Here is a 16,982-nt window from a genome sequence, read left to right on the forward strand (position 1 = left end):
CGGATTGAGACAATGCTGTTAACTGCCAGGTACTCATTTTACACCTGAGTACGGTCAGAGAATGTGAGTAAAGAGCCTTCTCCAAGGACTCAACTATGCGCCGAGCGAGGCTCGAATCCAAGACTTTCCGATCCGAAAGCGAATGTCGTTCCATAAGGCCAAATAGACCACATTCATGAATATGAAAATATGTGAGTTTTCATTCTTTGAAAAAAATAATAGAATGTAAAAACAACCGCTAGTAGAGTTAAGTTACTGGCCATATGTGCGGCTATGTGGTCTTGTGGTATGACACTCGCTTTCGGATCAGAAGGTCCTGGGTTCGAGCCTCGCTCAGCGCACAGTTGAGTCCTTGGAAAAGGCTCACATTCTCTCACCGTACTCAGGTGTAAAATGAGTACCTGGCTGTTGATTGTGTTATCTCTGTCCGAAAAAAAATTGTAATATCACCTGACGGGCGTCATTTTTCCTTCTGCATGTTACGTGTTGCTGTTGGTCAGGGACCCCTTGTAAAGCGCTTTGAGAACATTTAGTGGTTATTGCGCTATATAATATAAAAGCTGAATTATTTTTATATTTTATATTAATATAGCCCATTATTTTTATCCTCAAAACTTATCTCCTCTGTATAGGGAATGAGATTAGCGGAAGAGTAGCGTCCCTTGATTGGACGTCACCTTACAGAGAGAACGTCAATTTGGTTTTGTGCATGCGTCTCTCTCGTCCCCGCTTTCGGTGAAGTGTCTCATGCCGCTTTCACCGGAAGCGAGGACGAGAGACGCTTGCGCACAACCAACATGATGTTCTCTCTCTAATAACTTTTCCGCCAGTGACGTCCAATCAAGGGACGCTACTCTTCCGCTAATCTCATTCCCTATCTACTTCCTACCTCCATCAGCCTATCCACCTGAGTGTCCAAAATCGGAGATGTCCCGGGTTGTATTGCAGACACCTCCTCCACCGGCAGTGGAATACACACTTCAACAAGGCTGCCCTGTCGCCATGAATGTGACCACACAGAATTACTCACCTTCTTGTGTCTCCATGGCTTCTCCCACTCGAGGCATCACTTCCTCTGTCGTAAGAGTCTTACTTTAAAAAAACAAAAAATAAAACAAATTATGTGTGGGTGTGGGATACCAAGAACAAAAAAAAAAAAAGTACTCATTTTACACCTGAGTACGGAGAGAGAATGTGAGTCTAAAGATCCTTTTCCAAAGACTCAACTATGGGCCGAGCGAGGCTCGAACCCAGCCCAGGACCTTTCTGTCCGAAAGCGAGTGTCATACCACAAGACCACATAGCCGCACGAAGGCATTAAGGGACCAAATGTGTCAGTGTTAGTCATTAACAACTCTGCTGTTCAATGGGAAAATGGCTTTGTTGATTTTGGTCTCAAAGCTTTTCATTCTCGTGTCAATGGATTGAAATGGTCACCACTTGTAGGACAAACAATAAAATGTCATTCCTTTTGGCCAGATAAGTTGAACTTCATATTTTGAGACATGAAAGTGACGACAAAAGGCAAAAAATCTTAAATTGGAGACATCGAATCTATTGATAAATGAGGTTACACATCGAACCTATTGATAAATGAGGTTACACATCGAATCTATTGATAAATAAGGTCACATCGAATCTATTGATAAATGAGGTTACACATCGAACCTATTGATAAATGAGGTTACACATCGAATCTATTGATAAATGAGGTTACACATCGAATCTATTGATAAATGATGTTACACATCGAATCTATTGATAAATGAGGTTACACATCAAACCTATTGATAAATGAGGTTACACATCAAACCTATTGATAAATGAGGTTACACATCGAATCTATTGATAAATGAGGTTACACATTGAATCTATTGATAAATGAGGTTACACATCGAATCTATTGATAAATGAGGTTACACATCAAACCTATTGATAAATGAGGTTACACATCGAATCTATTGATATATGAGGTTACACATCAAACCTATTGATATATGAGGTTACACATCAAACCTATTGATAAATGAGGTTACACATCGAATCTATTGATAAATGAGGTTACACATCTAATCTATTGATAAATGAGGTCACATCGAATCTATTGATAAATGAGGTTACACATCGAATCTATTGATAAATGAGGTTACACATCGAATCTATTGATAAATGAGGTTACACATCGAATCTATTGATAAATGAGGTTACACATCGAATCTATTGATAAATGAGGTTACACATCGAATCTATTGATAAATGAGGTTATGCATCGAATCTATTGATAAATGAGGTCACATCGAATCTATTGATAAATGAGGTTACACATCGAATCTATTGATAAATGAGGTCACATCGAATCTATTGATAAATGAGGTTACACATCGAATCTATTGATAAATGAGGTCACATCGAATCTATTGATAAATGAGGTTACACATCGAATCTATTGATAAATGAGGTTACACATCGAATCTATTGATAAATGAGGTTACACATCGAATCTATTGATAAATGAGGTTACACATCGAATCTATTGATAAATGAGGTTACACATCGAATCTATTGATAAATGAGGTTACACATCAAACCTATTGATAAATGAGGTTACACATCAAATCTATTGATAAATGAGGTTACACATCGAATCTATTGATAAATGAGGTTACACATCGAATCTATTGATAAATGAGGTTACACATCGAACCTATTGATAAATGAGGTTATGCATCGAATCTATTGATAAATGAGGTTACACATCGAATCTATTGATAAATGAGGTTACACATCAAATCTATTGATAAATGAGGTTATGCATCGAATCTATTGATAAATGAGGTTACACATCAAATCTATTGATAAATGAAGTTACACATCTAATCTATTGATAAATGAGGTTACACATTGAATCTATTGATAAATGAGGTTACACATCAAATCTATTGATAAATGAGGTTACACATCAAACCTATTGATAAATGAGGTTACACATCGAATCTATTGATAAATGAGGTTACACATCAAATCTATTGATATATGAGGTTACACATCAAACCTATTGATAAATGAGGTTACACATCGAATCTATTGATAAATGAGGTTACACATCAAATCTATTGATAAATGAGGTTACACATCAAATCTATTGATAAATGAGGTTACACATCAAATCTATTGATAAATGAGGTTACACATCAAATCTATTGATAAATGAGGTTACACATCAAATCTATTGATAAATGAGGTTACACATCGAACCTATTGATAAATGAGGTTATGCATCGAATCTATTGATAAATGAGGTTACACATCAAATCTATTGATAAATGAAGTTACAGTTTTTGGACAAATTGAAAAAAAAAGCTAATTGTCATTTTCTAGCTGATCAATATGTCACAAATATTATGTCTTGATTTGTGGTTATGTATTGTTGTAGTTATAGTAGGAGTCAATTGCTAAACTCCTAAAAGAGTTGACTCAAGAAATATTGAACTCAAATGAACAAGATACAATAATATGGGATATTTCCACACCTTCAACTCAAATACATTTTATTGCTTTACACAGATTTTTGGGGGCTCAAATTCGGATTTTTGTCTCCAGATTTGCGTTTTTAAAGTTAAATTTTAGATCACAATTAGAGAAAATGTGATTGTTTGACCCAGAAATAAATAAATGTTCAAATTGAATGACTCTAAAACAATTTTAAACATCCTCTGTTGTTCCAGGGTGGTAACACACTGTACAACTCCCTGGGCAGTTCCTTTGATATTGCCAGCAGTTTGTCCAACTTCACTGCCAGATCTAGCCACTCCTATCCCGACACAGAGTTCAGCAGGTGAGTTGATGAATTTTGTTGTCTGTAAACGCTAATGAAAGAAACACTCCACTTCTGACACAGAAAACAAGCTCTTAATTCATAATTGAGCTTTTCCACTAGACATGCTCAAAGCGCTTTACAAGGGGTCCCAAGCCAACAGCAACACTTAACATACAGGACAAGACATGACACCTGTTAGGCGTTTTTACAATATTTTTTGTAAACAACACTGTTAACAACCTTTTACACCTGAGTACAGTGAGAGAATGTGAGTAAAGAGCCTTTTTCAAGGACTCAACTTTGCACTGCTTAGACAAGGATTTGAACCCTTTATCTTCTGATCCGAAGGAGTGTGTCATACCACAAGACCACATAGCAGCACTTCCATAAAGGTAGTTTGAAAACAGTGTCCTTCTAAATCCTACCAACAGCTTTCAATACAATTTGTAAATCAACTTATGAAAAAACATTTTTTTTCTCTTCTAAAATAGTTTCCCCACAGATGATGATGACGAGGAAATGCTAATCCCGTTTGAGCACACAGTTGTGTCCAAGTTTGGGCCGATCTCCCGCATGGCTAGGGTTAAAACAAACAATTGTGCTCCAGTACAAGTGACCGCTGATGTGAGTTGGCTCATTATTATTCTGGGGTTTGTTTGTTTTTGTTTTTTGTTTTTTTTATTTCTCTCTTTTAAAATTAAATTTCATTTTTACTTTTTAAAACTTATGTGAGATTTGATTAATCATTGTATAAGTATTTTCATTGATTTTCATGTAAATTTTTGTTGAAATCAAATCTGAAAGATAAAAGTCAAATCTGCCCATCAAAATATCTGTATTTACAGATTGAATATAAAATATATAAAACGGGCAGGTTTGTGTTTGCAGTACAGGATGTCTGATGTTAGATTTTGATAAGGAATCCTGGTGCTACTTTACGTCAACCATTTCCCCCACTTTTTAAACTCTTATTTTTCAAAAATTGAACATATAGAATTTGTATATATTGCCCACGACAGATTAAGAAACATTAAAAAAAATGTGACCCTTTCCCATCCACAGTCCAGCAAGAAAATGACCCCAGTGCTGGCGGTGACCCCAATGGAGAGACCAGTCCCCATCGCCATGCCAGTGTCCAGTCGGTTTGGATCATGTCGAGACCAGATTCTGGAGCCGTCTGTCAAACCGACTCCAACGGAAGCTCCGTCTGTTTGGCAGTAAGTGGATGATTTCCATTTATTTTTAATGTTAGCCTCCCATAGTGGGCAGGGTGGCACTTACTGTGTCTTCTATTCCCTTATAGTTGTTTTCCAATTTGCTTTGTCTTTGTCTTGGAATGAGATTACTTGGTTTTGTTCTGGCCCTGGCCGAAGTCCTGGCTGGGAGGGAAACAGTCAAATGCATAGTTATTGTTTTGGGAGATTATATTTTATTTCCTTGTAAATCATTTCTCTGTTATGTATTATTATATTTGCCATTTTTGTATAATGTAAGCATTTGAGTGTATTCCTCTTTGTTGGATTTTGTGTTTGTGTCCGGATGAGACTTATAGGTGATCTCAAACAAAGTACACTGATAGCGTGCTCTTGGAATCTACATCTGATCCCTATTTGTTCCCAGTTCCCCTTTGTCTAACTTTCTTTTGGGTGCTTTAATTGTAATTCTATAACTTTTTACTATCCCATTTTCTTCCTTTTTACTGGCGCTGATATGACCTAAATGTGTTGCTCGCCGTAAAATCCTTAAAAACAAAAACAAACATTTAATGTTAGTCGTTATTGTCAGAGTATTTCAATAGTTTTAGAGAGATTCCATTATCTAGACAAATAGCAGTGCTGATGGTTTTCCTCAGATCCGCGGAAATCCGCGATTTTGGAGTCCAGAGGAGGAATTTCCTCCTTTTAAAAATTAAATTTTCTCTTAACAATGTGCTAGCAATGAGAGAGCTGATGTGTGGTGGAACACACAGGTGCAGTTTCCCACTCTCCAGAAGATAGCTAGAGTATCAATGATAGTCTATCATCTCAATTGCTCTAAAAGTGGGGTTTAGTGCAGTAAAAATGGGGCTTAAAGGCAATTGTTCAACATTTTCCTACTTTTTCACCTTTTGTCACCATCAGGACTGAAATAGGAGCCATATGATAACATGGAGGGGCTTCAATGTATAAGTCATTATAAATCATACCATTGATATTTATAGAACACCCATCTCCACCACATGTATTCAATGCCAATTTACAACTCGTAGTTGACATGAGAATTGGAAAAAAATTAATTTTTACCATTTGAAGAAAACTAAATGTTACAATTTTAGACGAAGTTATGCTGACACCAATGGAATGGGAAGAATAGGATTTTGAAATATTAAAGAAAAGTTCATCTAATATATATATATTTATATTTATATTTGTCATGGTGATTCCTTTATTTTCAACTTACTATGCACGTTATAAAGACTCCTATTTGTTGGTATGGCAAACCCTCTTATCGAGTCATGGCTTTATTGGCAAACCGAGAATTTTAACTCAAATCGTCTCTCTCTTTTTCTCATTTTCAGTCCGTCAAATAAAACGTTTTTGGTATCAAATTAAATCTCAAATCTTCATCTTTAAAAAAACGTTCATGCTTTTTTCATATGATTTGCCGTTATTTCATGGCTTTGAGTTGAAGAAGAGGAGTAAACTTCGATTTTGGAACCGGCGCTCCGCTACTCGATCACCGTAACTGACGGTTGTCTTTTCTCTCCGCTCGGCTGGTCGCGTCAGCGCTATTAATAGTAACGTCAATGGCTGCATCCGAAAGAAAATTGAACAAGCTTTCATTCGATACCAGATTCGCATTTTTATGATTTTTTTCAAAGGTTGAAGTTTCAAGTTAAAAACTTTAAATTGATAAAGAAATTGAGAAAAATTTGAAAATTTGGACGATTCTGGTATCAAAAGAAAGTTTAAAATCTCAGCTTTAAAATGATGTATACGAAAGCAAGATTAATAGCTTTGCGTTCACCAGCCAACTGAAAACGAAACTACAACTACAACATTTGCCGTATTCACTTCACTCATATGCCGGCTCAGGCAAAGGGCACAATCGCTGATATTTCGTAACTTTGCGTTGAAATTGACAATTTTGGCTTTGTCAGCTACTTTAGGGGCAAATTATTTCTATTTTACTTAGAGTTGAGCTCAGAAAAAAAATACACATATTGTTTATAAAAAGATGTGTATTGTTAGAAAGTTACAGAGGTCTGGTTTGAATATTTATGAAAATACGGCATTTTGAAAACGGACAAAAGGTTGCTTTCAAAGAAGGACAAATTTTGTCGATTTTCTACAAATTTCGAAATAACATATCTTTTTTAATTTTTAACCAATTTTAATAATTTTTATATACCATTTTAATCAGGAAAAAAAGTTCTACCTGTTGAATGCAACTTAAAGACAACAATTATATAATCTAAATTTGGGTTTTCCGTACCTCCTATTTGTTTCCCTAGAGAACTACCTTTTTTGAACATTTCGATTTTGGAGGGCTATACCACTATAGTGTAGTTAAACAGAGAATAGGAATTGCTTTCCATCCTTTGGATAGGACACTAGTCTATCACAAAGTACTTTCCACCAGATCTGACAGACCCAGCCACCCATTTACTTCCGGTTGGGCAGAGGATTTTATTTGGAATGAATGAATAGAATTTTATTTATTTGTTTATTTATGTATCTGTGTCACCTTTTATTATTTATAGAGACAGTCCCCTGCCTTCGGAGATGAACATTGCTTTGCTGAGGACTGGCGCTGCTGAGGCAGTTAGCAACAACGAGAGGCTGGCTTACGAGTTACAGGCTATTGAATTAGAAATTTCACTGGTAAGTTGATATGAATATGGAGAAAGAGAATACAAGACGAGATAGCACACAGCTGGGCCACTGAGTCCTATGTGTTAGTTGTTCTCTTTTGAAAAAGACAAGAAATTAGAGAAGATAATTAATCAATCAGTGCTGATGGTTTTCCGCGGAAATCCGCGATTTTGGAGTCCAGAGGAAGAATTTCCTCCTTTTAAAAATTACATTTTCTCGAAACAATGTGCTAGCAATGAGAGAGTTGATGTGTGGTGGAACACACAGGTGCAGTTTCCCACTCTCCAGAAGTTAGCTAGAGTATCAATGATAGTCTTATCATCTCAATTGCTCTAAAAGTGGGGTTTAGTGCAGTAAAAATGGGGCTTAAAGGCAATTGTTCAACATTTTCCTACTTTTTCACTTTTTGTCACCATCAGCACTGTTCTATATAACAAGGATGATTTGAATGTGGGCTTCAGTTTAATGATCAAATTGATTAAAACCATTGATTTATTTTATGTATTGTTAAAAAAGATTTACCAGCAGTGTGTACAAACGATGAACTCGATGTCAAATTAGATGAGGGTGAGAATACAAATGGTTCTTGGGATCATTTTTATATGGAGTGTCACTGTGGTGTTTAGAGGTAATTTCAAATTAAGAAATTAGGAGCAGGAGCACCAGTGTAAGATAAAGACTGAACACGTGTGTATGAAAGGTGTCAGACAAAGCAAGAAAGAAAAATACAAGAAAAAGAAACCGTCCCACAAAATTAGCCGACCTCTGTACGATTGGATCTATATTATAATGCTTATCCACAGCAAACGCCATGTTCTATGGATCTTTTTTTTTTTTCCAAAAATTTTTGCATCCCCCCCCCCCCCCCCTGCTTCTATTACAACCCACCCTTCTCTTTGATACACTGAAGTACTTTATGTGCTTTGCTAATTTCATTGTTTTATATCTCATATCCCATTGGTGATGGCCCTTTTATTTTTAACAGAAAGGACATAACATGCAGTCTGTTAGGGGCTAATATTATAAATAATTTTCTAAGACAACTCTGCTTTACACCAGGGTGATATCCAAGTTTAACATGTCCATCCCTGAAAGGATTAGGGGAGGGGGGGGGGGTTCCAAATAGCTAAATTGGTAGAGCACTTCCTTCACACACAAAAGACCAAGATCGATCACGGGTAAATTTGAGATTTTCTCTGATCCCCCACTGTCCACCCAGCATTGATTTGGTAGCTTGGTTTTTTACATCTGATGGGAAGTACTTTGCACTTGACTAGCATCCAATCCAAAGGATAACAAAAAAGTAATTACTATTGTCCGTTTTACGCTATAGAAATCAGTGTAAACTCTGGCTCTGTGTGCTTTACAGCTGTCAAGGACTACTTTCCCCCCCCCCCCCCCCCCCCCCTCTCCAAAAACTGGAGGGAAATAAAAATGTATACAAATTGCCTTTCCTAAGAGCTATCTAATCTCACTGGCTCCAACCCTCTGACCTGACTAGTGTTGTGATGTTGAATCCCAAGACATTACATCTAAAAAAAACCCCAGATCTGTAGAGTATGGCGTTTGCTGTGGGTAAGCATTATGTAGATCCAATCTTTGTATAAATCTCAACCTCAATAGATTGTATGTCAAATTCATCGTCGGTACTTGTATAAAAATGCACCATGATACTCATGCTAATGATTCTGCCTTCACTGATGCATTGATAGCCAGACCAATCCTGACTCTTTTTTCAGAAAACGGGAAAGACCCCCGAGCCCGTGCGTAAGATGATCCACGAGGCCGTGTCCAACCCAGTGACCACCATGGGGATCTCGTCGGCCGGCCAGAACGACTTGGCCATGTCCTCGATATCGTCCCAGATGGCCCTGTTGATGACGTCAACGTCGACCTCATCATCATCGTTCTCATCTCCATCCAGGAACAACGCAGTCAACATGGGCCTTGGTCATGTGACTGAATTTCTAACAGTGCGTATAGGACACACTATGTTGTATTAGTTAGGACTGTAGATTTTGTGAAGTATAAAACCCTCCTGTAGTTAAAAATCTTAAAAGTTAATGGTGAATTAGCTTCTGTCTCCCTGTCTCTGTCTGAAGTTTCTCTCTCTCTCTCTCTCTCTCTCTCTCTCTCTCTCTCTCTCTCTCTCTCTCTATCTATCTCTCTATCTATCTCTCTCTCTCTCAATCTATCTCTCTCTCCCTCTCTCTTTTTCTCATTCCTTCACTCCCCCCCCCCCTTTCTTTCTCTCTCTCTCTCCCTCCCTCCCTCTAATTCTCATTTCTTCACTCTCCCTTTCTATCACTCTCTCTCTCTCTCTATCTTCCGGATTTCCTTTGGTTTCCTCAAAAAAATATTAATTTTTGCCTTATTCATGTATCTAAAACATATTCAATAACAATAAGTTATTTGATTCGCTTGTAATAAAATATTAATTTTCTATTGGAATTTAGTCATAAAAGGGCCTTAGACAATAACATTTTACATGTTACTTTTTCCTTATTTAAAAAATAAATTCCCACAGACCATAGCACCAGGAACAAACCCTGTGTCGTCAGAACTTGCTGCCAGGGACATCATGGAAGAATATCAGCGCTCTCGGAAAGGTGAGATGGGTTATCAGTAACACACTGGCCATTTGTAGGACAGATTGGCCTCTTACAACAATTTGCTGATATTCTTTTAATGTTGAAGTCTGATTTTTTTCTTCTCTTTGGTTTGGATTTTGGAACATGTTGGTCTATATTTAACCAGATCACTACAAAACTCCAGTATTGTCCTTAAGTTGTTTTACATCTCATTACAAAATGATATGGGCGTTCATTTCAACGCTTACGTTCTTTTCCTTCTTTTTTCTCTCATCAGGATTAACCAAGTTCTCCTATTGAACAGATAAGATAACTCATCTTTTCATTGCTGGTCTTTGATTGGACCTCCTGGATTGGGAACACTTTCTGTCAAGAAAACAGTCATGGCAGTAAATGACTGCCCTTTTTGTTACCATTGACGTGGAGATTGCACCAAAATATGAATGGACGTCTTCTCAAAGTTTACAGCAAGGCTGGTCCAATGACCCAGAGATGTTGTTATTGTAGATGTTTTATGATTTGATTTTCATTCTCAGACATAATATGTGCATTTTTTTGTAATTGTTTGTCAGACGCCTGACACAACGTAACATGATTTGACAATGCAGACCAGATAGAGGTGAGGTTGGAAACAAAATATCGTGTTTGAGGAGAATGAGGTGATCAATTTCATCTTGTTTGTCTCCGTGATTCAGGCTGGAACAGGATTCCAGTTCTAAGCAAAGGCACTCGATGAATATTTTCTATTCTTATATGGCTTTTGAGGATCAACAATATTTCACGTTCAGACAAATTTTGTCTATACCGACTGTTTTTTGTTTTGTTTGTGAGTTTGACGAGGTCATGTGAACATTATCTTGTTTATTCATTTTAATATATCATAATGGCTTTGTACAATCACAATCTGTTGAGACATTCGTCTTATTACCAGGATCCAATTATACGTATTTCTGATGTAGAAATCATTTAGTTACGACAATTGAATACCATTGAATCATCAATTATAATCACATTTTGCTCTAAATGCCATTTTTTTTCTAATATGATATCATGCATAAAATTTCCTTCTTGAAATTCTATTTTCTTTTATGAAGATATCGAGATCAAATTTGTTTCCATTTGAAATGTGTAAAACTACAGTTTCATGTATTTTTATAAATGTACATTTATATGGTAAATGTTTACTCTCTCTCTCTCTCTCTCTCTCTCTCTCTCTCTCTCTCTCTCTCTCTCTCTCTCTCTCTCTCTCTCTCTGGTTTTGCCGGATGGTGTTGTGAGATTTAAAAATTGTTCAATATTGCATCAATATTTGGATAAAATTCTATCAACATCTCATTTTCCTTGTCCCACGGTATTGATGATGGAAATGGAATGACTAATGTGAAGCGTTTCTGGCGTGGGTGACCTAGTTATATTGGCCCATATTAGAAATGGGCATTGTTTAATATGGATTGATATGCATGCATTATTTTGATGATTTATTCTCAGTTGTTACTATTATTATTATTATTATTAAATATCCAATTCATTCTCACTTGTTTTACATGATGAAAATGTTGCTGCTTTAAGCATGAAGGACAAAATAACGATAAGTATTGACATGTTTCACATTAAATAATGACAGATTTATTCTCAGTTATTTTGATTCAATATTTGATTTATTCGACAGTGTTTCTTCAGTGGATTCTGGGCAACTGTTTCTCGTCTTGTTCAACATAATAATGTGAAAGATAAATATTGAGCAATGAAGATAGAAATAAGGAATGCACATTGTATTCCATGACATGGCCATTTGTCCTAAGTAAATCTATCTGTTGGGTTGTTCCATTGAATAGTGTGTCAGCGCGTGCCACACATGAGTCATCATGACTGCTTGGGGGTTGAATAATGTGTCAGACTGCCACACACGAGTCATAATGACTGCTTGGGGGTTGAATAATGTGTCAGACTGCCACACACGAGTCATAATGACTGCTTGTTCCATTGAATAATGTGTCAGACTGCCACACACGAGTCATAATGACTGCTTGGGGGTTGAATAATGTGTCAGACTGCCACACACGAGTCATCATGACTGCTTGGGGGTTGAATAATGTGTCAGACTGCCACACACGAGTCATAATGACTGCTTGTTCCATTGAATAATGTGTCAGACTGCCACACACGAGTCATAATGACTGCTTGGGGGTTGAATAATGTGTCAGACTGCCACACACGAGTCATCATGACTGCTTGGGGGTTGAATAATGTGTCAGACTGCCACACACGAGTCATAATGACTGCTTGTTCCATTGAATAATGTGTCAGACTGCCACACACGAGTCATAATGACTGCTTGGGGGTTGAATAATGTGTCAGACTGCCACACACGAGTCATCATGACTGCTTGGGGGTTGAATAATGTGTCAGACTGCCACACACGAGTCATCATGACTGCTTGGGGGTTGAATAATGTGTCAGACTGCCACACACGAGTCATAATGACTGCTTGTTCCATTGAATAATGTGTCAGACTGCCACACACGAGTCATAATGACTGCTTGGGGGTTGAATAATGTGTCAGACTGCCACACGAGTCATAATGACTGCTTGTTCCATTGAATAATGTGTCAGACTGCCACACACGAGTCATAATGACTGCTTGGGGGTTGAATAATGTGTCAGACTGCCACACACGAGTCATCATGACTGCTTGGGGGTTGAATAATGTGTCAGACTGCCACACACGAGTCATAATGACTGCTTGTTCCATTGAATAATGTGTCAGACTGCCACACTCGAGTCATAATGACTGCTTGGGGGTTGAATAATGTGTCAGACTGCCACACACGAGTCATCATGACTGCTTGGGGGTTGAATAATGTGTCAGACTGCCACACACGAGTCATAATGACTGCTTGTTCCATTGAATAATGTGTCAGACTGCCACACACGAGTCATAATGACTGCTTGGGGGTTGAATAATGTGTCAGACTGCCACACACGAGTCATCATGACTGCTTGGGGGTTGAATAATGTGTCAGACTGCCACACACGAGTCATAATGACTGCTTGTTCCATTGAATAATGTGTCAGACTGCCACACACGAGTCATAATGACTGCTTGGGGGTTGAATAATGTGTCAGACTGCCACACACGAGTCATCATGACTGCTTGGGGGTTGAATAATGTGTCAGACTGCCACACACGAGTCATAATGACTGCTTGTTCCATTGAATAATGTGTCAGACTGCCACACACGAGTCATAATGACTGCTTGGGGGTTGAATAATGTGTCAGACTGCCACACACGAGTCATAATGACTGCTTGTTCCATTGAATAATGTGTCAGACTGCCACACACGAGTCATAATGACTGCTTGGGGGTTGAATAATGTGTCAGACTGCCACACACGAGTCATCATGACTGCTTGGGGGTTGAATAATGTGTCAGACTGCCACACACGAGTCATAATGACTGCTTGTTCCATTGAATAATGTGTCAGACTGCCACACATGAGTCATCATGACTGCTTGGGGGTTGAATAATGTGTCAGACTGCCACACACGAGTCATAATGACTGCTTGGGGGTTGAATAATGTGTCAGACTGCCACACACGAGTCATAATGACTTCTTGGGGTTTTTTTTTTAAACAATTGGACTTCCGTTTAGTCTAGTGACAATTGTTATACATTTACAAAATAAACACTTTTAGAAATGATTCTATTATTATCATCTCAGTCTTTCATAAAGACTTCAGTCTCTACTCCAATTGTCTGTTCATTTGGATTTTTATCTATTATTAATCCTTTATTTTTTTTTTACATATTTCTGTTTTGACAAATCGTTTTTTATAAAGACTATTTTTCTTAAATGAATTACTTAGAAAAACAACAAACTTGTTCACATTTTTAAAAGTACCTTGTGACTGATAATATACATAGCATAATGTTGGATGTTATATCATGATATCATTGTGTACAAATTGTGCTGGCTATTATTTGCCGTTAATAAATTTTAATTGTATGATTTTTAAAAATATCATTATATTGGTGTCATCATCATTCATTATCATTATTATTATGATTATGGATTGATTATTTGGACTTATTTATTTTATTGTATTTCGTTGTTGCCGTCTTGCCTCATGGAGTTTTTGTTTGTTTTTTATTTTACAATTCCCATAGCGGGCAGGGAGGTACATACTGTGTCTTCTATCCCCTTATATCTGTTATCCAACATGCTTTCTGTCTTTGTCTCAGAATGAGATTACTTGGTTTTGTCCTGGCACTGGCCAGAATCCTAGCTGGGAGGGAAACAGTCAAATGCATAGTTATTGTTTTGGGAGATGATATTTTTTTCGTTGTAAATCATCTCTCTGTTATGTATTATTATTTTTATTTTGAATGTATAATGTAAGCATTTGAGTGTGTTCCTCTTTGTTGGATTTTGTGCTTGTGTCTGGATGAGACTTGTAGGTGATTTCAAACTAAGTACATTGGTGGTATGCTCTTGGAATCTACATCTGATCCCTATTTGTTCCCAGTTCCCCTTTGTCTAACTTTCTTTTGGGTGCTTTAATTGTAATTCTATAACTTTTTACTATCCCATTTTCTTCCTTTTTACTGGCGCTGAGATAACCTAAATGTGTTGCAAGCGCGTAAAACCCTTAAAAAATACAAAAAACAAACATTATTTTACAATGTTCTCATCAGCTCTGTTGCCTTGATAGTCACAGACTACGATGGGTCTTGCACAAATGATTGGAATTCAATCAGATATCCAACTAAAACAAAACACTCTTCGTTTATTCATTTGATTTATTATAATTTATATCATGTTTCCTATTCATTTGATTTATTCTAATTTATATCATGTATCCTATTCATTTGATTTATTATAATTTATATTTGATTGATTCTAATTTATATCATGTTTCCTATTTCAATTCCTCAGTTTAGATTCTGGATCCGAATTTTGTTGCTGCTCGGATTGACTCGGTTCTGATCATTGTTGTGTCTGATTTTTAATTCCTTTCTATGAAAGACACTATAAATATGTTGTGAACAAGATTTGATTTGTTTTCTTTTGAAATGAAACGAAATTCCCATTATTCATCTCCAAGGGGAAATTTGTCTGCAAGGGAAGTCTGGAATAACCCAGGCATGAGCTGCAGTGTTAGGGTATGATGACTTGATCAAGGTCACACTTTGTGGCTGGGAGTTGAACTCGGTACCCTCTGAGTACAAAGTAAAGACCTTACCACTGTGTCACGCTGCATCCAATTGTCGTATCATTCACATTGACTAGCCAACCCATTTTCTCTGTTGTTGACATCTAAACTATTTTCATTGGGATATTCGGAGACTAGAAATTATTTTTGCTCTCTCAAATCGAATCCATTCAGAAAGAATTGGAACAAAAAGTTATGGGATCTGAACATTTGATATGCTCAACAATTGGGTTTATTTTTCCTGCAGCCATTTCTGGAACATCTGGCTGGGCTAACTGATGGAAAATCTCTCTAATACTAATAAATGGATTTGGCAATATTTCACTATTGTTCACAAACGAAGCCACATTGCTGGGTAACGAATTCATTCGTGCAATAACGAGAGTTAAAGAAACCAGGATCAATGATTGATTAGGATTTGTTTTGTTTTATTAATTTCATATGTGTAGGTTTTGTAAAATGTGAAAACATTGACATTGATGACTTGTTTTGATATATAGTGATATTTACTATATGATTATAACGCTAATCTTTTCATATTTTAAATGTCTCGTATCATGAGATCCTATCAAGAGGTCTACACACCTGCCTACTACTACTACGACCACAAATTCGTAGAACTACTACATTTTGGCTTTCATTTCAGAACTTTGTCATCATCTCTAAGTCATTAAAACTTATTGAAAATCCAAGTTGATGCCAGACCACAGAATTGACAGTATTTATTGTTGAAGTGTTCTTGGATCCTTATGAGAGGAAATGGTTGATTTATAAAGTTGACTCTAGCGACTACTATTTAGATGTGCTAACACGTTTGAATGTTTCCTGGTTGAAGTAGGCAGTAGGCAGGTCTGGGCGTGTGATCCTATAATATGGTCACTGTCTTTTTCAATGGATGGATCCCACTGCTATAACTATAACAATGCTATTCTTTGGTGACTTTGAAAATGTGTAATCTATATGAAATTTTTAAATACTGTGTATTTGGAAGACCGTGTATTATTATTGACTATTTTGTTTCTTGTCTTTTTCCTCCTTCGTGTTGAATACTGATTTTAAAAAGTTTCCCAGAAGTTTAACTCCCTCAATCCTAGAGATTTTTGCTACTTTTCAATACTGGAAAAAATGTATTAAAAATGAGCATGTACATAGATTGTTTCCAGGACTTTTCCACATCAATCCACAGCCTTTCAAAACCTCTATATTTGTGTCCGTGCATGACAGAATCAGTCGGAAAGTGAACATTTAGGATTTGCATTTTTAATTTTTTTTTTTTGGTATTTTCTGAAAGAATATGCTGTCCAGAGCATTTTAATTTTTATTTGAAGTAAATCGGGATATTTTTCATGAAGTTATGCTTAGATGTATGGGAAAGGTATCCAGCAACTTTTCTCAAATTTCATACTTTTTCAACTTGACTAGCTGTCAAAATTATTTAGAAGTGAAATTAATATTTGATATTTCCCGTTGATGTATAAAAAGGGTTGATTTAATCATTTATGACA

The 16,982-nt window shown here is 36.7% G+C and overlaps 1 protein-coding gene across 1 annotated transcript in view; it reads left to right on the plus strand.

The window, feature by feature from the left end:
* Nucleotides 1-16,486, plus strand: part of LOC144979476 (uncharacterized) — a 64,951-nt gene extending 48,465 nt beyond the window's left edge. The window contains exons 12-20 of the mRNA XM_078926148.1: nucleotides 899-1,080; nucleotides 3,726-3,835; nucleotides 4,309-4,441; nucleotides 4,880-5,034; nucleotides 7,560-7,680; nucleotides 9,411-9,644; nucleotides 10,199-10,280; nucleotides 10,540-13,556; nucleotides 13,764-16,486. Coding sequence (XP_078782274.1) covers nucleotides 899-1,080; nucleotides 3,726-3,835; nucleotides 4,309-4,441; nucleotides 4,880-5,034; nucleotides 7,560-7,680; nucleotides 9,411-9,644; nucleotides 10,199-10,280; nucleotides 10,540-10,562 — 1,040 coding nt within the window. The 3' untranslated portion in view covers nucleotides 10,563-13,556; nucleotides 13,764-16,486. The remainder of the gene's footprint in view (nucleotides 1-898; nucleotides 1,081-3,725; nucleotides 3,836-4,308; nucleotides 4,442-4,879; nucleotides 5,035-7,559; nucleotides 7,681-9,410; nucleotides 9,645-10,198; nucleotides 10,281-10,539; nucleotides 13,557-13,763) is intronic.
* Nucleotides 16,487-16,982: the final 496 nt, after the last annotated feature.

Source organism: Berghia stephanieae, chromosome 9 (assembly GCF_034508935.2).
Source record: "Berghia stephanieae isolate SIO BIC M18660-M18661 chromosome 9, UCSD_Bste_1.3, whole genome shotgun sequence".
Classification (NCBI taxonomy): domain Eukaryota; kingdom Metazoa; phylum Mollusca; class Gastropoda; order Nudibranchia; family Aeolidiidae; genus Berghia; species Berghia stephanieae.